This window comes from Pyrus communis, chromosome 10 (genome assembly GCF_041283825.1).
Source record: "Pyrus communis isolate YQ-2024b chromosome 10, ASM4128382v1, whole genome shotgun sequence".
Taxonomy (NCBI): domain Eukaryota; kingdom Viridiplantae; phylum Streptophyta; class Magnoliopsida; order Rosales; family Rosaceae; genus Pyrus; species Pyrus communis.
In genome coordinates, this window is record NC_142574.1 from 4,276,326 (window position 1) to 4,298,114 (window position 21,789).

At 37.9% G+C, this 21,789-nt stretch overlaps 1 protein-coding gene, 1 long non-coding RNA gene and 1 pseudogene across 2 annotated transcripts; 1 reads left to right on the forward strand and 2 right to left on the reverse strand.

Annotated features, from left to right (window-relative positions):
* Positions 1-307: 307 nt before the first annotated feature.
* LOC148693396 (uncharacterized) lies at positions 308-1,884 on the reverse strand. The gene is made up of 2 exons (XR_015952777.1): positions 876-1,884; positions 308-645 (listed from the first exon to the last, which is right to left on the reverse strand). It is a non-coding gene; the product is annotated as an uncharacterized LOC148693396 (long non-coding RNA).
* An 8,020-nt stretch (positions 1,885-9,904) lies between these two features.
* LOC137729329 (uncharacterized) lies at positions 9,905-19,017 on the reverse strand. The gene is made up of 13 exons (XM_068468248.2): positions 18,671-19,017; positions 18,039-18,112; positions 17,505-17,588; positions 17,250-17,330; positions 16,246-16,326; positions 15,354-15,446; positions 13,019-13,198; positions 12,795-12,862; positions 12,565-12,616; positions 12,304-12,357; positions 12,128-12,220; positions 10,518-10,584; positions 9,905-10,303 (listed from the first exon to the last, which is right to left on the reverse strand). The coding sequence occupies exons 1-13, from the start codon at positions 18,819-18,821 to the stop codon at positions 10,215-10,217; spliced, it is 1,167 nt and encodes a 388-aa protein (XP_068324349.2). The 5' UTR covers positions 18,822-19,017; the 3' UTR covers positions 9,905-10,214.
* An 888-nt stretch (positions 19,018-19,905) lies between these two features.
* Positions 19,906-21,579, forward strand: LOC137727415 (nuclear/nucleolar GTPase 2 pseudogene; annotated as a pseudogene).
* The last annotated feature ends 210 nt before the right edge of the window (positions 21,580-21,789 follow it).

The following is a 21,789-nucleotide window of genomic DNA, read 5'->3' on the forward strand; positions in this document are numbered from 1 at the left end:
AGGAATTTAGGCAATGTTAGTGTGATTAATGAGTCTGAGGCTAGAATTATTAGCAAAGAAATCCTTCACCATATTACAAATTGATGTCCCCACCATCTCCCAACAATTTTGATAAAAGCTAGCATGAACACCATATGGACCTGGAACTTTCAACGCTCCAATATTATTAACATTTCCCCAAATTTTTGCCTCCGAGGGGATAAAGATCAGACTGTTATTTTGGTCATCAGAAATGCATAGCCCAATCATCTTCAAAACCAAGGCCAACTTCTGGGGAAAGGAGCCTCAGAACAAGTAAAACGGAGCCTGAAGTCATTCACAAAAACTTGTTCAAGGCCATCACCCTGACTCCACCAAAAGCCAGTAGCATCCCTTACCTTGTTAATTTCATTCCGCTTCCTTCTCACCATTGCATTTCCCTATAGTTCCAAACTATGCACTTCATTAATCCAGCTTGTTAAGGTAAGAACTCAGTCTCGCTTTTGCAGCATCCTCTTCACAGACCCATTTCCTTGGACTCAACATCCCTATAACTGGTCTAGCACTCACAAAGGCAACCTCAGCAGCATAACAAGCCGCAACCAGGCTCCCAAACTTATCCTTATTATCACCCTCTTCACTTCTTATACTTGACATCACAACATCCTGATGATGAGTAAATTCATGCATAGCATCAAAGAAGTTAATTTGCAATCTACCTCAGAGATAACACTTATTTCATCACAAATCAAAGTGAAGTAAGCATTATCCGCAAAAATATCATCATACAAAATACCCCTAGCAAATTCAACTGAAATAGTATCCAATAAATTCATGTTTGCATTCAAAAACACATTATTAAGAATAATAGGCAAATTAAATTGTGAAGATCTTACCCCCTGATCGTGATCCCCACATTTCTCTACCCTTCTTCAATCCTGAACCGCATCAACCCTAGCCACCCACTTAGTCTTACGGCTAGAAACCACCTCCCTATAAGACCTTTCATCATTTGAACTCTCACCTACCCTTCTTTTCTCAGCTCTCCTTCTCCATTTTGCAGTAATAGTAGTCTAATCATGGTGAAGACCAAAGGCACTGCCAAAACCTGTATAAATAGCCAAACTTTGGGGGAATCCAACCATCAAAACACACTAGCAGAATAAAAATCATCATTACCAAACTATCCAAACAAGGCAGATAAGAGATAATAATTGTAAAACTCACACAATTAATGGCCCTAGATCTAGCCCCTAAAATAAAAGCTAATAAAAAGCTAGCATGCGTGCACAGAAACCGCCTAGATAAAATGACCAACACTAACTCAACCGTCTTCAAACAGAGTAACAAAAGCAATTACCACACCAGAACTAGATCAGCAACGACGTCATGTAATAATTACAAGGCGCGCCGAAACCCTGAACGTCACAAATTTGAGTCCTAAATCTAGGGTAGCTAAATCATCCCAGCAACAGAGAACTATATAATTAAAAGCAAAATCAATCAAGTCCAAATTCACCCAATCAGCAAACCATAAACAAGCAAGCCACAAACTAGCCAATAAACTTCTTTGAAAACCATGAAACGTGTGAAAAACATGAAACCATCTTACACAACGTAGTGAAGAGGATGCAGAAACTTAAGAACTTTCCTAAGAAGCACTAACCACTTATACGAACTCCAACTACTATTTTTCCCCAAAAGATCTAACCCCTTAATTATCTCAACCTTAGTTAACTAAACCCTAATTATCCTTTCAAGACTCAACATAATCCTCTCAATAAGCAAACAGCAATAACCCTAACCGAATCAACCTAAATCTTCTCACAAACCTTGATTGAATCAGTAAATTTTGATTCTCGCATACGTTAATAGCGCAACGCGTAGAGAAACCTTAGAGCCTTCATTTTCCTCTAGTGTGTTTTTTTACTTTTGTAATTTTCCTTAAAACTTAAGTTCTTTTCGTTAAAATTGAAGTCTTTTCTTGACATGCCCGACCCTGATATCCTCCAAATACTAAGGTAGGCACGTGCTGACCGACACCCAAAGATGACAAAGCCATATTAGAATGCATGAGAACTAGAAAGAAATAACTAACATAAATAAAACTTGTAAATTTAACTATAATGAATATGCAATTTTTGAACGTGTTCAGAGCATACAACTAATCCAAGACACTAAAAAGGAATAATATAAAATTGAATGCACAAAGGGGTGGGTCCTACATCGAGAAGACTTGAAGATGCGGATGCGGAAGCGCCTTGACGCCGGGATTGTACGCCTCTATTCTAAGTCCCAAGGGGGTGCAAAACAAAACATGAGTGGACCAAATTGATATATAGTAATACTAAAGCAGTTAATTTTAACGTACTAACCTCTAGGTTTAGAAAACTCGTATAGCATAATATGTAATAGGTTTTCTAAAAACCTAGCATGCCATAAAACTTCATAAAACATATATCATATATAGTGTGCTTAGTAGTAGTAGCACAAAGGTATATATATAAATCTTCATTCGCCCGAATGCACTACATCTTCAGCTCGTAGGCAATATATAAATATCTTTCGGTTGAAGCCACAAACCTACACCTGGCCGAAGCCATATATAAGTATCTTCCAGCCGAAGCCACTAACCTACACCCGGCCGAAGCCATTATAAATATCTTCTGCCCATAGGCACTACATCTCCCGGCCGAAGCCAATATACAAGTATCATTCGTCCGTAGACAGATCGTATGAATAACTACTAAATAAGCACATAAACATAAACATAATATTTCTAACATGTATATATATATATATATATATATATCTATCTCAATCGGAGCCCAATGGCTAAAACGTCATATCGTAAAACCATGTTCATAAGTATGTATATAATCATAAATATTCCAAAGAACGTAAATCTGATAAAGTACAATAGCTAATTCACCCATAAACGTTTCATAAAACGTAGTCATAAAATCATGCTTTTCATGTATGCATTTCTAATAGTAAAACATGCATTTTGGAAGGGGTCCACTCACAGATATTTTACCATCGAAAGCCGTGTAAACAAGAGAAGACTGAAACGCCACAAACAAATGCACCTAAGCACATAAAGGTACCAATTAATAACACTATACTAAAATGATTGAATTTAGGAAAACAGATATTGGAAACGGATTTAGGACGTTAAAAAACCTAAAGGGGAACATCAGATACCTCCACGCGCCGCCGCATGTGCCCTCATGTGCCGCCATAGGGCGGCGGCGTAGACGACTGTGCTATGCCGCACGCGCCGATTGGGGTCGCCATAAAGTTGGCCGAAAAAGTCACTGGTGCTGCCTTCAGTACCTCCGGTGGAAGCGCGTGTGCTTCACGTGCTTGCCAAGACAGGCACCTACGTGCAGGGCCACGCACTGGCCAAGGTCTAGGATGAGCTGATTACTAGGCCAAAGGGTTTCAAGTTTGGGCTGATGGTTCTCGTTTTTAAGGTTATTAGGTTGGGCTTGCCAAATGGGCCGGGTTCCATGGCCCAACGAGTTGGGCTGGTCTAACGTTTCTAGATCGGGTTTGACCCATTTCTAGGCCAGGTTGGCTGTTTTGAGGAAGTAGAAAGTCGTAGCCTTTACAGCTCCGTTCAACCCTAAAACCTACTTAAAACCTATCATGCAATATACCAAAATGAAGCCAAGGAACAAGGAAGAGATTCGTACTAATGAGAGGTCGAGAGGTGGCCGTAGTTGGCCGGAAAACGGTATGAAACCCATGGGTTCTTGCCGAAATCTGGGAAAAGCTCATCTGAAGTGTTTTCTGTCACAAAAGTCCACAAAACCAACCTATAGTCTTTAAAACCTACCAGGACATTGAAACGGAAGAAGAGTAAATGGTTTTTAAAGCCTTACCTAGTCAAAAAAGGTAAGACTCGCCGGAGTTTGCCATTGCACCCTTTTGGTGCTTTCTGTGGAAGAAAAAAGAGAATAAGAGGTACGGAGTGAGGGAGAGGAGGTTATGGTAGTGCTCGTGGCTAGCCAACGTTGATGGTGGTGGTTGTGCTCGCCACTTCGGCGAAGGTGGTGGTAATGTTTGCTAGCTTTGGCTTCTAGAGAATGAGAGACGAGAACGAGAGTGAGAAGAAGAGAGAGGTGAGAGAAGGAGAAAGAGTGGTTCGTGTAAGATCCTACATTGCCCATGAGAGTGATCCTTATATATATATTCTCATCCCTACCTAGCATGAGGCCTTTTGGGAGCTCACTGGCTTTGGGCTCCATGAGAACTCCGAAGTTAAGCAAGTAGAGCATGAGAGCAACCCCATGATAGGTGACCCACTGGAAGTTCTCGTATGATTTCCCAGAAACAAAACTGTGAGGGTGTGGTTAGGGCCCAAAACAGACAATATCGTGCTACGGTGGAGTCGAGCCAAGGGATGTGGTGGAGGCTCGGGTCGGGATGTGACAATTTGGTATCAGAGCCTAACCCTGGCCGTGGTGTGCCGATGAGGACGTCGGGCCCCTAAGGGGGGTGGATTGTGAGATCCCACATCGCCTAGGGGAGTGATCCTTATATGTATATTCTCATCCCTACCTAGCACGAGGCCTTTTGGGAGCTCACTGGCTTCGGGTTCTATGGGAACTACGAAGTTAAGCGAGTAATGCGCGAGAGCAATCCTATGATGGGTGACCCATTGGGAAGTTCTCGTGTGAGTTCCCAGAAACAAAACTGTAAGGGCGTGGTTGGAGCCCAAAGCGGACAATATTGTGCTACAGTGGAGTCGAGCCCGGGATGTGATGGGGGCTCGGGCCTGGATGTGATAGTTTGAGAGTTGTCACGGAGAGTAGGGAAGCGAAAAGATGAACTGCTTGGGCCGGGGGACAAAAACCAAGGGTGGGCCCCACATGGCTCACCAATTAAGACCAAAAGCAACCTATTCAAAATATCTAGCCCAATCCCAGAACAAAACTGTAAGGGCGTGGTTGGAGCCCAACGCAGACAATATTGTGCTACAGTGGAGTCGAGCCCGGGATGTGATGGGGGCTCGGGCCGGGATGTGATAGTTCGAGAGTTGTCACGGAGAGTAGGGAAGCGAAAGGATGAACTGCTTGGGCCGGGGGACAAAAACCAAGGGTGGGCCCCACATGGCTCACCAATTAAGACCAAAAGCAACCTATTCAAAATATCTAGCCCAATCCCAATGAAATTACTAAAATACCCTTTCGTTCCTAAATCCGTAATATTAATCAGGACGAGTTGTTACGTTTTTTTTATGGATCCAGGGTATCCCCAGCACATAGGCGAGGACTAATCCCTCGAGTTGGGTCGGACCCCATTCAAGGGGCAAGCTCTCCCAATGTTGGCTTCTCAATTCACAAGGCTCGAACTCGACACCTTGCTTAAGGGGAACAAGCTCCTTACCAGTTGAACCACCAAGCATTGGTAGTTAAATAAAGTTATAGGATGGTTTTTGGTTAAAATAAATTTAGCTCAAACCCTTTTCATTAAAGCTACAATTAAAAATGGGTGCAAGTTTAAACCACATTATTGCTAGTCCATTGCGAGGCTAAGCCTATATGAATACAATGAATGAATTCGATCTTCAATTTAAAATATTTACACAAGTGGATACCACAAAATCTTATGTTATAATTAATGAAAGTATAAATAAACTCTAAGTGTTAGTCAATCTATCATTTTGTTGGGATACGAATTCTCCAAAACTAATTTCAACGATCCAAACCGTTAAACTTGTTTGTATATGCTTGGAGATCACATCAACAAAAAATCACAAAAACCAAACATTTAGAGATCAAGTAACGGGACAAAGCTTTTCGACGGTTATAAACGAAAAATCACGATTTAACGGTTATTTTAACTCCGATTTTGATGATTTTTTACAGGTACACTCCTTGACCCTATATGAATACAATGAATGAATTCGATCTTCAATTTAAAATATTTACACAAGTGGATACCACAAAATCTTATGTTATACTTAATGAAAGTACAAATAAACTCTAAGTGTTAGTCAATCTATCGTTTTGTTGGGATACGAATTCTCCAAAACTAATTTCAGCGATCCAAACCGTCAAATATGTTTGTATACGAAAAATCACATCAACAAAAAATCACAAAAAACAAACATTCAGAGATCAAGTAATGGAACAAAGCTTTTCGACGGTTATATACGAAAAATCACGATTTAATGGTTATTTTAATATATTTTTATATGGTATAGCATTATTATTTTATTTCTTTTCATAATTATTTTGGTAAACTTCTCATAATTTGAATGATTTTTAATGTTTGGTTTTTCTATACTTAGTTTATTTGGAAGAGAGTTCTGACGTAGAAAACCTTACTGAAAACATCTTCAACATAATTCTTCAAGGCAATAGATCAAGCCAAAGTTTCAATACAATTTCATGATGATCGATGTAAATTGAAGATTTTGTAGATAAAGGTGTAAACTTTTGAGAAAGACTTACAATCTTGAAAACAAATACTCTTTCATTTTGCATGTCCTTGCACATTTAATATTTGGAATAGATTATAGTGTATGTATTATTTTTTTATTAGGCTCTTATTTTCGAATGTAGATATAGTACTTAAACGACAAATGTTTTAATGTTTTGAAGTAATATTTATGTGGCAATGTGTGGTATGTGCAAATTTAAAAAAAAAAAAAAAAAATTCTTAACGGGTCATAACGGGTTGGGTCACTTTACCCGTTGGGTAAAGTGACCCGACCTGTTAAGGACCCGTTAAGATAACGGGTGTGACACGACACGACCCGTTAAGATAACAGGTGTTATACGAAAACAACACGAACACGACAGACACGACCCGTTTGCCAGGCCTAATTTTAACCAACGATCTCAATGGGACACCATCTGGGTTTTGTAGCCCACATCCCCGTGAGTAAAACCTGACTAGCATCACCATCATTGGATCTTCGACCACGACTCGATAAGCCTCGAAAGTTTTGGGAATCGCTACTTTTTCGAAGGTTTTGACTATTATTCGGCCACTTCTAGCTGTCGCATCAGGTACAAAAATTCTTCCCCTTGGGTTTCCATTCTTAAGACCACGGAGTGTAGCGGCACGTGGATCACTCAGGTGATTTGGTTTTGGACAGCAAGACGTTCTCGATACCTTAAGCTCATATCCAAGGTCCGTTTGTCGATATTTGGTCGTTTGATCATAAAACCAAATTGGAGCGCCACTCGATTTTGTAAATGGCAGATATGCGACATATGGATTGTTTTTATTTTGTTATAGGTTGTAGTTGGAGTATTGTGTGGCTCATAGGTACTTGTGGAACGAAAGTCAAAGATTCAGATCTTTTGTATTGGAGAATCTAGGGTTGTGACCTTAGATGGAGCTGCTTTGACCAAGGGTTGACCATTTTTTACATTGAAGTTCCTAAAATCATTGTAGTGTGTCGCCGTGTGTGACTCAAATTTGATACCCATTGGAAGTGAATCCTATGTTTGACCCTTGCTTGGTCATAGGGTCATTTTGGTCCTTTTGCACAAGTAAATTCTCGAAACTCGTGCAATGATCCTTATTATGACTAGAGTTAGGTATCTACGGATTGATGAAGCTTGATTGACTCATCATAGACATGTGACGTCCCAATGACATGTGCGTCGTTTTATGTGCGCCTTAGTTTGCATGATGCTTCAATTGTGTTGATTGTGGAATGCATAGGATTACTAGCGAGTGACTTTAATATTATGTGATAAACTATTTTTCATATGAAAACTCTCACACGTACTTTGTTTTAATTTCACGGGTCAACCATGAAAACTCTCACACGTACTTTGTGTGTTTTAATTTCACAGGTAAACCATTGTTGCATGTACGAACCATTAGTGCCGGGGTAGGGTGTTTATAGGGGTAGTTTAGTTTTAATCCCACAGGTTGACCATTGTTGTCCGCACTAAGTATTGGTGTTGGGGGTAGGCATTTATGGGCCATTATCAATAGAGGGTAGGGTTTAATTTTAATCTCAAGGGTTAGCCATGGTTGGCTGGACGAAGCATTGTCGTCGGGAGTGGGGCATTTGTAAGCCGTTATCAATCCTGATACACTAAACATTCGAGTGCGCCGGGTGTTGAATGAGTCGAACTCATGGTGTTATTTTACGGCCCATTACTATTCACACATACCTAAACACTAAACCTCATGAGCCTCCACAGCTTCTGCTACGCCTTAGGCCTTTTCGAAAGCATGCGTACGAGCTGGGGCTATCACCTGAGCTCGCTTGGCTTGGGCTCGAGCTGCATCTCCTTACGCCTAAACCATCAATTTAATCAATTTTATTTTTTTTTTGTTAAATTTTTCTTTTTTCCCTTACCATAACATCAAACTATTATCTTCATGTTCTGCAGTTAGCATCATACCGGTCCCCACATTTTCAATTTTTTTTTCTTTTTAGCTTTTTTTGTTAATTTTTCTTTTATTTCTATTACCGTAACAATAAACTATCATATTCATGTTCTTCAAAATATATTTTTCTGCTTATAAATTTTTTTTTCTATGCAAAATCTATTATTATTCATATTTGAACACTTGTAATCAACTATATAAGACCTCAATTTAAAGATATTTGAAGTAAATAATTTGGAATAGGGAAAGATCGGCACCACGCTACCAATACTCCCCTAATCGTACTTAAATCATCGTTTAATCTATTTATTTTCACCTTCGTCTCACCATGAAGTTTTGAAAATTAAGGTAAGACTTTCTGTTGAGATTGTTGAAGGTAGAACTCTATTTGACAATGTTTTATGCCTCACTACACTTTGTTTTTTTTTTTTAAGTATTCTACTAAATATACATTTGTTACTTAATAAATCGTAAATCTGTTTCTAAATGCCTTATAAGGTTTTCCTTAGCTCACAGATAATACTTCGCGAAAACAAAAAAAATTGCATTTTTGACAAAAAAGTGGGTTAACACTCACAGTTTTTAATCGGTTTTACAAATTCGTACATCGTTTGATCTATTTATTTCACCTTCGCCTCACCGTGAAGTTTTGAAAATTAATGTAAGACTTTCCGTTGGTATTCTTGAGAGTGGAACACATTTGCGACAATGTTTTGGCCTCACTACTATATTTTTCACTTACTTTTTTAGTTTTCGACTTAAATATTCTACTAAATACACATTTGTTGCTCAATAAATCATAAAACTGCTTCCAAATGCCTTATAATGTTTTCCTTAATATTCACGGAAAATATTTCGCAAAAACATGGGTTAACTCTGATTGTTTTTAGTCGGTTTTACTTAAACCATCATTCAATCTATTATTTCCACCTTTGCCTCATTGTGAAGTTTTGAAAATTAATGTAAGACTTTCCATTGATATTCTTGAGGGTGGAATCTCATTTTGACTTTGTTTTGGGCCTCACTACTATATTGCTTACTTATTTTTTTAGTTTTTAGCTGAAATATTGTATTAAATATACATTTATTGCTAAATAACCGTAAAATCACTTGCAAATGCCTTATAATGTTTTCCTTATATTTCGAGAAAATAAAAAATTTACATTTTTCACAAAAAATGTGGATTAACATGGATTTATATATATATATATATATATATATATATATATATGTTTACAACCTAGTCGTCGATTTGCTTTTATGAAAAGTTCTATCTATGTATATTTGAAATGTTTGCGAACTAAGGTTATGCGCTATTATATTTGCACCTGTAGCAGTGTGGTGTAACTAGTATGGGTTAGCGCACTCAAGAGGAGATTTTGTTACCCTTTATTGCTAATTTGTATTCCGATGATGCTCTGATGTTTTACGTATGAGTTCCAATAGACTCTGTATTTTGTACCGCTACGTCATTTTGCCACATCAATTCGTGGCGTATCTCGTAATCAAGGCGTGACACAAATTACCCTCACACACCACTCCACATACATTTTCATTTTGTTGAAATATAGTACATTACCCATTAATTAATACTTTGGTGCATTTATCTGTTAGGAAGCCTGAACGAGCTTTGTGGTTACATGCATGAAATCACTTTGCATAACCAGTAAGTTCACTTACAAAAAGAAAAACTGAACCAAATGAATTTAACATTACACATTACTATTTAGTTTCACATATTTGCTAATAATCTGTGATCACTACGACACTCGAGAGAGTAGAGAGTAATTCGATGACCATCTACTTGTAATCGATGTCTCCCAGAAAGCGAGGATATTAGAGCAGCATATACCCAACTGCCGGATTCACCCAAATTTTCCAGCTTCCATCTTCCTAATTGCTCTTTGACCGTAATATATAAACGAATCTACAAGTCCTGCAACGGTAAATATACCTAGAAGAAAGTCGAGGTTTTTATCACTCGTTAGAAGTCTTTAAGTAAAATCATAACCACAAAAAAGATAGAACAGTGTGTTCATTCAGAAATGCTTATATTTGAAGTTTGAATCAAATGGTTATAACACTTGCAGAAAGATTTTGAGGACTTATCATATACTGTGTTAGTTTCTTCGACATACATCAATGCATGTAAGAATGGGCTAGATTACCTCCAACTATGGCACAAATATGGGTCACGAAGTGTAAAAACGGAACATGTTCTTCTTTGAATGTGACCTGCAACGACAATAAAACGTAAAGACGGTTTGCTATACAGGGCAGCTCATACTAGTGTTCATCTCAATAACATGATTATGAGCTACTTTATTAACTGAAGTTATAAACCTGACAATTTTTCACATATTGTTCAGACTTACACTAGAAACAAGAAGGCTTCTTTCCCCCGTATTTGGGGAATAGTTCAAATACACTAGAAATGGAGCATACATAAGGTTCCACATCTCTAAAAATCCTACTGGTTTTTGAGTGTGGCATGACAGTCAGTTTTATATTGCATCACTATTCTGAGTCATGCGATGTGCTCTCATGTCAATTTCCAGTCTGAATCTTATCCTTAACAAGAAAAAGAAAAACCAACAGATCTATTTTCAGTTAAGAAAAAAAATTATAATCAGATAAAGGGAAGAGCATTCTGAGGATAAAAGTATATTTTCTGCTGGGGTTCATCAGTCAGCCCATAGTTTTTTACCCCACATTCGTAGATTCTCCATCTAACACGTTAGTCCCAGGTACGAGCTTCAACTCTTCAATTAAGTCACAACCTCTACTAATATTAATAGATGTTGGGCTAATTGTCCCGATTCTTATTAAACGGTTATTAGGAGTTCCGTAAATAAGACACCCCTCAAACAAACTAGAGAACATACAATTTCCTTCTTGTTCTCGCTCTCCACGTCTCCAATACTATCATCAATATTCGTCTCCTATTTTTGTGTTCTATTCTGTGGGTAATCGATCAAGACTTGGGTTCTCATTTGTCATTGATGTGCACAACGAACCAGAAATTCTGTGAGGCTTTGTATTGCATCTCAAAGTTGTATGCACTGCCATAACTTGCACATAAGGAGGCAAATAAATAATACTCCAATATATTTAACACCTTCACATTTATGAACCCATTCAATATTGCCTCTCCCTAAAACAATGAAATTCATCATTTCTCAATAAAACAAGGTGAAAGGACAAAGTTAACTCGCACGTGAGGTGCATGTGCATCCTTTTGGACGAATAATCGATGAAATTTTAAATTTTGGGCTAAATTTCTAACATGCTTCACCGCAAATGTTTAGTGTCAACTGTTTTACCATGAGCCATCTTGAAATTTGACACCACAAGGAAGGTTTATGAGATTTATAAGGCTCACTTGTCTTACTGAAATAATAGTGGTGCGAAGACAAAGTTAACCTCACACATGAGGCTTGTGTGCATCCTTCAGATGAAGAATCCACAAAAATTTCAATTTTGGGCTAAATTGTTATCAGGCTTCATCACAAGGGTTTGAATGCTTTGAGACTAGTCTCTAATAACAGGGATGATTTATGCAATTTGGCCTTTTTGTTTTCATTAGTTTCCCCAACTTGCTTCCACAAACATAGAATGTTTTCACCGTGGAAAGTCTAAACTTTTATCTTTTTTACGTAATTACCAGAGAAGGAAAGCACAAATAAGCAAATTAAGAAAAATGGGCACACCACCATAATTATCAAAGACACTACATCCGATTTAGAATACCACGTTACATGTGGACCAGGAAACACACCTTAATTGGAGAAAGATCATAATAGAAGAAAACTCCTGGTGGCAATTGAGAGTGTCCCAGCTCTGAACTCTTATAATGCTCTGTCACAGAGTACTACACCATACAAATTTGACTACATATCAAGGCAGATGTGATGGCAAACACAAACCAAACAAATTCAACAAGCTTAAAAGTACCTGATTTGAGTGAATTGTACGGCCTCTAATATTGGTGTATAGCGTAGGGACCACCTGCAAAGTATAAATTAAGTGTCAAAATATCCTCACTGATTAATAACTACTCTTAAAGAAACAGTACAAATGCAAATAAGAACTTGCTCGCAATCCTGTGTGGTCATTATTCCGAGAAAGCAATGAAATTCCAGAAATCATTCAACAGAGTTCCTGGAAAGGATAACCATATAGCAAAACCCAAATTAATTTACTGATAATACCAACCTTGATGAAATACTGGTACATACCACCTGGTCTTTCCTGCATCCATTGTACACTGAAAATGCAGTAAAATAACATAAAAGATTCAAATTGCAACCATATGATATTGTATTTGACAACATATCAACAATATCTATTAAACTACCACCTAAAACATCCATATTTTGAAGTTGATGCCACTAACATTTCTTCAATTTATAAATAGCTAGGGATGGGTAGAAAGAAACAATTACCCATCAAGGGGATTTTGCATGCCAGGAAAGTGGTCACCAAAAGCTAATCTGTTTATCTTGTGACTTATCTGTATCACGAAATATGAAACTGAAATCGTTGGCACATGCTTTTTACTAGAAAACAAAAAAAAGAAAATTACAACCAAAAATGATGGCAAAACTTATATTATACTTCATGATTATATTATTTTCTTTGCTACCAAAGAAAATAAAATGTTCCTTACATTGTAACTATCCGTCTGGAAAGCCAGCAAATCATGGACATGAAAGTTAGACTGGTGAAAACTTTTTCCAGGCATAAAATGAAAATTTCCCGCGACTTTGTTAACTGCAAGGGATCCTTCAATATTACATCCTTCACCATCTTCATCTTTTATCTTTTGAATAAAACCTTCCCGTTCACACTGCAAACAAAAAGCACATTGATGATTAATATCAACATAATGCCACACAAACGTCAAAAACTGTCCAAACTTAGGAGTAAAGGTGTTCAACAGATGGCTGTCAAGACCAGACCTATAGTGCGCCATGTCCCACTCGGGCCAGTCTTTAATAATGCCCCGAATAACTTACACCTAAAACCTACCACACCTGCAGCCCGGTTCACTCCAGGTCATACTGGCCCTTAAACGAGCAGGCCTGTTTACCTGTTTACTTAAAATATTGATTATGAAAAAATATTTATTCTTCTTAATGAGAGATGGTCTCTCTTATTGCTTATTCAAATTAAATTTATTAAGTAATTTTTTGGTGGATGTCACTACAGATATTGAAGTGAATTCAATGAGTAAGTGAAGTGCAGGTCTAATAATCGTTGTAAAATTCGGTAACTGATGTAGTCAAAAGTCAACATGCCACCTCTAGAGAGAAACTAACTTCCAACTTTGTAACCTTTTCTCAAACTTTTGTGCCCTGGATCCAACCCCCCACCCAAAAAAAAAAAATGAAAAAAAAAAAAAAAAAACCAACAAAGGGAGTGGCAACTGTTTAATCACATTCACACCCCAGGAAGTAACCCACCTCTCCACCTTACTCTGATCGACAACGAGCACTCTTTATTCACCTTTAAGCTGGAGTTCCCTCCCGCAAAAGCAGTCTACAACCACAACCGATAAAAGATTCTCCCAGACGATACCCTTGCTGTAGGATTTCAATAGTATAAATATGTACTTTCTAATTGTATTTAGACAGACATAATGATTGTTTAATCATATTTTCTCCATGCGTATCTTCTTTTCTCTGAATCTTTCTTCTATCTCGGTCTTCCTCTATATTTCTGTTCTACTCCTCTGTCTTATCTTGGATTCTACTCGGCCTTTCTACTTCTTTCTATCCTCTAGTTCTAAATTCTAAATTCAAGTTACTTGTTCTACATCAATGGCATTTACATTATGGAACACGATGATAGAGTGAGAGGTCTCAGTGCTTTGTCTGCTCAAGTTCTCTTGGAGTATATGTACTATATTCCGATGGGTACTCGGGTCCATTGGGATGGAAAGAAGCCTTTGAATTGAGCAGCATGAAGGAATTATCCAAATGTTGTTGAACATGTCTCAAGGCTTGTGATGGGTCTTTGTCATCTTTTTGGAACATTATCATCTTTATGTACCTAACTCTTGCCAGGAATTCCGCAGAGATTGTAACGCACAAACTCATTATATAAAAAATATTATGCACACTTTTCTTGTTCATTTAATTTTTAACTCAAAAGCAATGCGAACGTAGGACCTTATGAAAAGGTAAAGTAAAATAATAGGAAAGTGTTTATTTGTGTGTCAATTTGATACTAATGCAAGCATTATCACCAAGCATATGGCTTGCATCTACAGTTGTCCTTGAGGCTATGGCTTAGAACCCAACATCAGCCCCAAATACTTCACAGCCCATCTGCCCACTTCACCACCACCAGACCATAGCTGGCTTCTCCACTTTTCTTTATGGGGTGTCAATACCTGAATCGAAGATTTTCCTCTATTCATCTTCAGTCCCGAAGTAGTACAGAAAACTTCCAGTACAATCAATAATTTTCTCAAATTTTGATCATTCTTGGAAAGTAAAAGAATTGTATCATCCACAAACTGCAAATAAGAAATCTCCACTTCTTTCCTACCACCTATCAAACCCTTTACCAGATCTCCTTGGCTCTTTTCACCAATGTACTCAACCCATCCACCACGACATTAAATAAAAAAGTGGATGGGAGATCTGCTTGCCTTAACCCTCTAGATGCTCCAAACCTACTCCTCAGTCTCCCATTGATTAAAACTGAAAATTAGCTGTAAACAAAAATCCCCTTATCCTCAGTCTCCTTGCCTTAACACTTCTTTTCAATTTTTCGGAGAGATGTCCAAAACTTCTTAGGTATAAAATTTCAGATACAGATCTCGAAGAAAGAAACTGTGCCCCAGCCAATTATTAACTTTCTCAGTCAATTTGGTATGTCATCAGACTCACAAGAAGAAATATTTGTAATATGAAAACTTATTGGTGTAATATGCCCATGTTTATACCAGTCAACCAGATCGCACAAAGAAAAATCCTAAGTTTCTATGACCTAACCTGGTCTATCAAATCTGCATTTGTCAGTGCCCAGCCTTTTTTCCTATATGCCTCTTGAACTTCATCACACGAGTTGCAGCATTCATCATCAGACTGCATAAGAAAGAAAAAGGAAGAGATTAAGGGACAATGGAAGAACATCTCGTTGATGCACGCTTCAAGATTACTAATTCTCTAATCAGTTTAACTAAAACAGAATTGCCAAAATATGAAATAACAAAACAAGAATATTTGATCAAATGTTAATGAATCAAGCATGCAGGACATTTACGAATAAGGCAATTTGCATTCGTGTACATATGTTAAGGAAGCAAGTTGAGCAAAACCAACTTGTTTAAAAGATTTGGTAAGCTGTGCCACCTTCTTAATCTACATCCTCTGCACTAAAAAATAAATTTACGGGTCATGCTAAGGACTCATACACATACGCATTCTTCAAACATGGCGCTATCGAAATGTATTTTTCAGTTTGTGATAGGGAATCCTTATAACTTAGTGGAGATTTTACAGGAATTGAGCTTTTGAACGGTTTCTTAGTAATAACATTTCCCCTTGACAGCTTTTGCAGTATCCCAAGGTTAATGGAATTTTCTGGAAAAAAATGTTTACAAGGAGAGAACAAGGATCACTAGGCGTTCTATGAAACCACTAATCACACACACACACACACACACACACACACACACACAAAAAGCCTGTCAGGCACTCAAAGAGTTCTCTATGGTTTTGTTTTGGGCTTCTTTCTGGGAATCTGTACCTGCGGCTGCGGAGTCTAGAGAGCTCCAAAATTGGAGGCAGATCATCTGGGACCAAACATGGTGTCCCTAGCATTATTGTTCCAAATAAAAAAGAACTATTATTAACACAAGGAATGGAAGAAAATCATTTATACCGTTTCTGCTCCAAAGCACGATCCACAATATTTTTCATTATGCTCAAGCCTTCCACCATGCCTTTGCAAGGGGCTCTCAATCTGCATTAGAGAATTAAAATGAAAGTGAATAAATAAATAAAAGGATCAGGGTACCAATCAAACAAGGAATAAGAAACAAAATATTCTGTTTCGTATTCCTTGTTCGCTTCCCTCCCAAAAAAATGAACAAGGATTGCAACAAAAAAACCTCTGTATTATCTACTTTCATTTCTTCCATTTACGAAGGGGTGATCAGGTTCTTTCCCCTTCTTTCATTTTCACTGATGGGTTCTTGTTTCAATGGGTCTGCTTTTAGATCTTTTTTATTAGGTGTTTTCTTGTGCACTACTCATGCAACAAAGGTGAACAAACTTGCAAAAGCAGTACCTTTTAAATGAAGTTTACCAAAAAATGGTGCATAAGGCACCGCCGCTAGAATATTTTTCTTTAACAACATTTTCCATGTCAGTAAATAAGGCCAAATGCATTACTAATTCAAATCTGTAGTTCATATGCCTTGTCAAACTCTACCCATCATAAAAAAGAACCTAAATATTCAAGCGATGGTGCACTAGCACATGCTATGATGAAGGGATGTATGGAATATTCACAAAGACAGTCAAGCATCTGCTACAAAGCCGTATGAAAGTATCAGAATCACATGATTAATTACAATTATGGCAGATAGTGAATGCTGGTAATTTTAATCTAGCTGCACCCACAAAGAACCATGCAGCCACAGACAGAATAGTCAGATTATGAGGAATAAGGATGAAAATTTTGTTTGATATGCATCTGTGTGCACGTTATGAAGGGTTTTCTGTAATTCTACATGTTTTTTCCAAAAGCACAAAAACTGAACAGAGAGTAAAATACAAGTCATAATATTATGTTTACCAAATAATATAAACAGGTATTCAAACATGTACGATATGTAACCACTGCTTTCTGAAGAAAATGGCACAACATGTGTTCCCACAAACCTTTGGTGCACCAATTCCATCCTTCTTAGCTTCTATTACATTACCATGCGCATCAATTCGTTTCTTGACTATATCGTGTCGCTGAAAGTAGATGTGTCATAAATTGTCAGTTAACAAAATAAGTGAGCATGACATTCAAGCAAGTTGGTCACTAGCGGTATGATTGTGATAAAAGTCAACAATAGGCATGTTCCTAACACAATTGGAAGTATTAAGGAAAATAATTATCAAGAAGCAGCTGCCTGCGGTACATACTATGTCAAAATGCCGCTCTCCACTAATATCCATTGTGTCAAGACTGAGTAATGAGCATCGGATAGCTGGAAAAGTTACATCAAACTGCAGTTTCAAACAAGATACAAAGAATTAATAAATCTACAACCATTAACAATTATGAAGGACAAAAATTTTTACATGCAAAAGAACTACTCCATGTAAAAACCGAGATCAAATCTTCTGCACCCAAAATGGGTGTGGCCTCTTTGTGGCCCCAATCATTGACTGACACATATTTATAAACTGAACTTTTCTTAATTTTGTTTTCATAAACTTAATATGTGTCAAGCAATGATGGAGGCCACAAGAGGCCACAACCATTTTGGGTACAGAAGATTTGATCTTGTAAAAACCTATGACAGAGGTAAACCTATGAACGTAACATGTAAGATGGTGTTCTACAAAACTGATATCTGCAAAAGAAGTTTAATTTAATCCCCGAAGTTATTGGAAATGAAGATTTTGATATTTATCACCCCAGAAGGGAGTGGGGAGGAAGAAGGGGAGGATTACATTGATATGTAGGGTTTCTCCTCTTGAAACATCTACAAGAAGCTTCGACTCTGTAACAGTGTGGAGGTATAGTCCTGCAAGCACAAACAAGTAAAAGAATTTATATAGTTAACAAAGATTGAAGAGAGCAGAAGGCGTGGTCATAATAAGCACTCGAGCATTCTTCTCAACGCATTACACTATAGCAGTAAGAAGGGAAAAAATTTCAGCTTTACAAACAGATTTAAACACGATTACTATTGTGCTGTTTTCTTATACACTTTTGATCCCCTGATGGATCACTGGCATTGGGTAGTGCTTACTATCAAAGAAAAATCACAGGAGGGAGTATGAAAGGTTAATTAAGGCGGGCTTCCAGCAGCTTAACGGTGGCGACATGAAGGAATAATAACATTAGCCTGTAAGTTATCCCCTCTAAAAATCGTAAATATCAAGTCAACAGACTAAATTATATTTCTTCTGCTAACTTAATTGAATTATCCTAAAGAAACCCAAAACAATATCATTCAAGCCAACAGATAAAACCCACAACAATACAGCTCAATTTCTAAACTTGTAAAATACAGGAGGGAAAAAAAGCAAACTTAAGCAAAGGGTTGGAATTGGAATTGGAATTGCATATGATTACACACCGAGCTCGGAGACGAAGAGGAAGAACATGAGGAGGGAAGATGCGAGGGTAATGATGCCACCAGAGAGCGTACGGCTGAAGAAATCGTCATTGATTTTAGGGTAGGCGTCCAAACTCCTCAGCTTCTCAAGGATACCACCGTCCCTGCCCATTCGCCTCTCTCTGTCTGCGTGCCTGCCCTCTCTATCTCACCAGTCCACAACAAGGAAGGAAGGAAGGAAGGAAGGATGCTGCGATTCGGGAATTTCAATTCAGCAGAGACGACCCGACCAGACAGACAGAGACGGAGACGGCCGGTTGACAAATTTTAATTTGAAATGTCACCGGCTATACTTATGTTTGTTGAACAAAAAATTAATTGCAATTGTTTAAGGTTGTACCATTGAGACACCTATTTTTACATTTTACACCCTCTTGATATTTACATCTTACACCTTAGGAGATGTAGTCAAACTTAGATTTGAGATGATTTTAAAAGATTTTAAAATCGTAGTGTAGTCAATTAAAAGATTTTAAACGATTTTAAAATCCATTCAAATCTAGGTGTAGTCAATTAAAGGATTTTAGAATCCTTTAAAATCTAGGTGTAGTTAATTAAAAATTTTTAAAAGATTTTAAAATCCATCCAAATCTAAGCGTATTCAAAAAATTAAGATTTTGGAGGATTTCAATAAGTTGTGAATTTTGTGGAATTTGAGAGCCAAAAGTATATATAACCAATATTAAAAAGAATCCAACCTTACCCTGTAAGATTTCAAATCCTTCCACTACAATCCACCACAATCCATTCAAATTCTTTTAAAATCCATATAAATTTTGTAGGAGTCTTTAATACTCTTAAATCTCATCAAATCTATCACTTTTAAAATCCTTTAAAATCTTAGTTTGACTACACCCCTTAATTTTTTTCTATTATTTTTTTCAGGTTATCAACTGTAAAAATTTGAGAAGATTGTTTAAGAAGTAAAAATAAATATATGAATATTACCACTTTTATTCAAAATCTAAAGTTTTAATTTTATCATGTAAATCGATTTAATAGATAATTAAAAATGGTAAAAGATGTAAATCGATTTAATTTTAAATCTCATGATGTAAAATGCTATTAGCACAAAAAAAAAAAAAAAAAATAAAGATACCATCCTAGTTTTTCTATATAACTGAAACCCTAATCTCAGGGTTTTGCTCAAGGCATTTCCGTCACGTTCTCAGCAGCCAAACAGACCCACTGCAAAGATGGTGAAGAAGACGGAGAGAAAAGTGAACATCTCTGAAAATCCGAAGCACTCTCTGGACGCAAACCGTTCCGATGGCAAGGCCAAGAACAAGGACGCGCGTACCGGCGCCACCGTCCGCCGCCTCAAGATGTACAACACTAGGCCCAAACGTAACCGCAAGGGAACGGTCTTGAGGAACAAGTTCCAGTCCAAGGAGTTGCCTAACACTCGTATCCAGCCCGATCGCGGCCTGTTTGGGGTTACTCGGGCTGCGTCTCAGCAGCAGATCGACATTTTCCGTGAGGAGCACGGTAGGACGGTTTCAAGTAACGACAATATTATTTTGAAGCAGAAGCAATTACCATGGTCCCTCTTGAATGACCAACAGAAGCAAACCAGATTCCATCTTTTAGAGAGAGAGAGACATTTTCTAATGTCTTTGGACCTAAGACAAAGAGGAAACGTCCAAAGCTCCTCGCAGCAGATTATGAATCCTTAGCTAAGAAGGCTGATGTGTTTCAGGAGAACCATGCTGCTGACAATGTTATAGAAGGTAGTGAAGCGGATGGATTTCAGGACCTGGTTCGGCATACAATGTTTGAGAAGGGCCAAAGTAAACGTATTTGGGGTGAGCTCTACAAAGTCGTAGACTCTTCTGATGTGGTTGTCCAGGTTTTGGATGCAAGGGATCCACAAGGTACAAGATGCCACCACTTAGAGAAATATTTGAAAGAGCACTGCATGCATAAACACTTAATTCTTTTGTTGAACAAGTGTGATTTGATTCCTTCATGGGTGCTTAGACGTTGGTTGAACGTACTAAAGGCTGAATTTCCAACTATTGCATTCCATGCTAGCATCAATAAATCGTTTGGCAAGGGAACTCTTCTATCAGTTTTGGGACAATTCACCCGTTTGAAAAGCAACAAGCAAGCAATTTCTGTTGGATTTGTTGGGTATCCTAATGTTGCAAAGTCATCTGTTAACAACACATTGCGAACTAAAAATGTTTGCAAAGTTGCTCCTATCCCGGGGAAGACTAAAGTGTGGCAGTATATAACACTCACAAAGAGGATTGTCTTGATTGATTGCCCTGGAGTTGTCTATCAAAGCGGTGACTCTGAAACAGATATTGTACTGAAGGGCGTGATACGTGTCACAGTATGCTTCAGAACACATAGGAGAAGTTTTGAAACGAGTTCAAAAGATCCACCTGAAAAGAGCATATAAGATAGAGAAGTGGGAAGATGATAATGACTTCCTATGTCAGCTAAACAATTTGTCAGGCAAACTTTTGAAGGGTGGTGAACCCGACTTGATGACTGCAGCTAAGATGGTCCTCCACGACTGGCAGAGGGGTAAGATACCGTTTTTTATGCCGCCACCAAAAAGTGATTCGTCAACCGGGGAGCCTGATATCAATCACAATAAAGATGACACTGTGGAAGATAACAATCAGGAGGCAGCTTATCGAGCCATTGGAGATATTATTTCATTTCAGAAGATCTGCACTATCCCGGTGCAAAGGGATCTTTTCAGTGAAGAAGAGTTAAATGGCGATGAGGGACCTGAACAGCTTCCAGCCACTGAAGTGTCTAAGAAGTCGCCGGAGTCGGATGATGAAATATCTGAGCAGTCACTGGACCTGGAGGATGACACGGCCGAACAGTCTGGAAATCCTAAACACATCTGAGCCTCCACCACATGTTTTTGTCACGGAAGGTGTTTAGTTAGCGTGTGCATTTTCTTTCTAGAGGAACCAGATAAGTTATCTTTATGGACGCAGTTTTTGTTCAAGTGTTTGCCCTATGATAGATAAGGCAACGTTTCTTTTTCTAATCGTTTGAGTTTTTCAATAGTTCTTTATGATTGCTTCTACTATCTATTGGTATTTTAATAAAAC

Bases quoted from the DNA above. Each gene is read 5' to 3' on its own strand.
- LOC137729329 (XM_068468248.2), bottom strand. From the start codon at position 18,821: ATGGGCAGGGACGGTGGTATCCTTGAGAAGCTGAGGAGTTTGGACGCC. The intron at 13,199-15,353 runs GTTAGGTCATAG...TTTTGTTTGCAG, and splicing joins ATGCAGATTTGATAGACCAG to TGTGAACGGGAAGGTTTTAT. The intron at 12,358-12,564 runs GTTGGTATTATC...TATACTTTGCAG, and splicing joins TGTACCAGTATTTCATCAAG to GTGGTCCCTACGCTATACAC.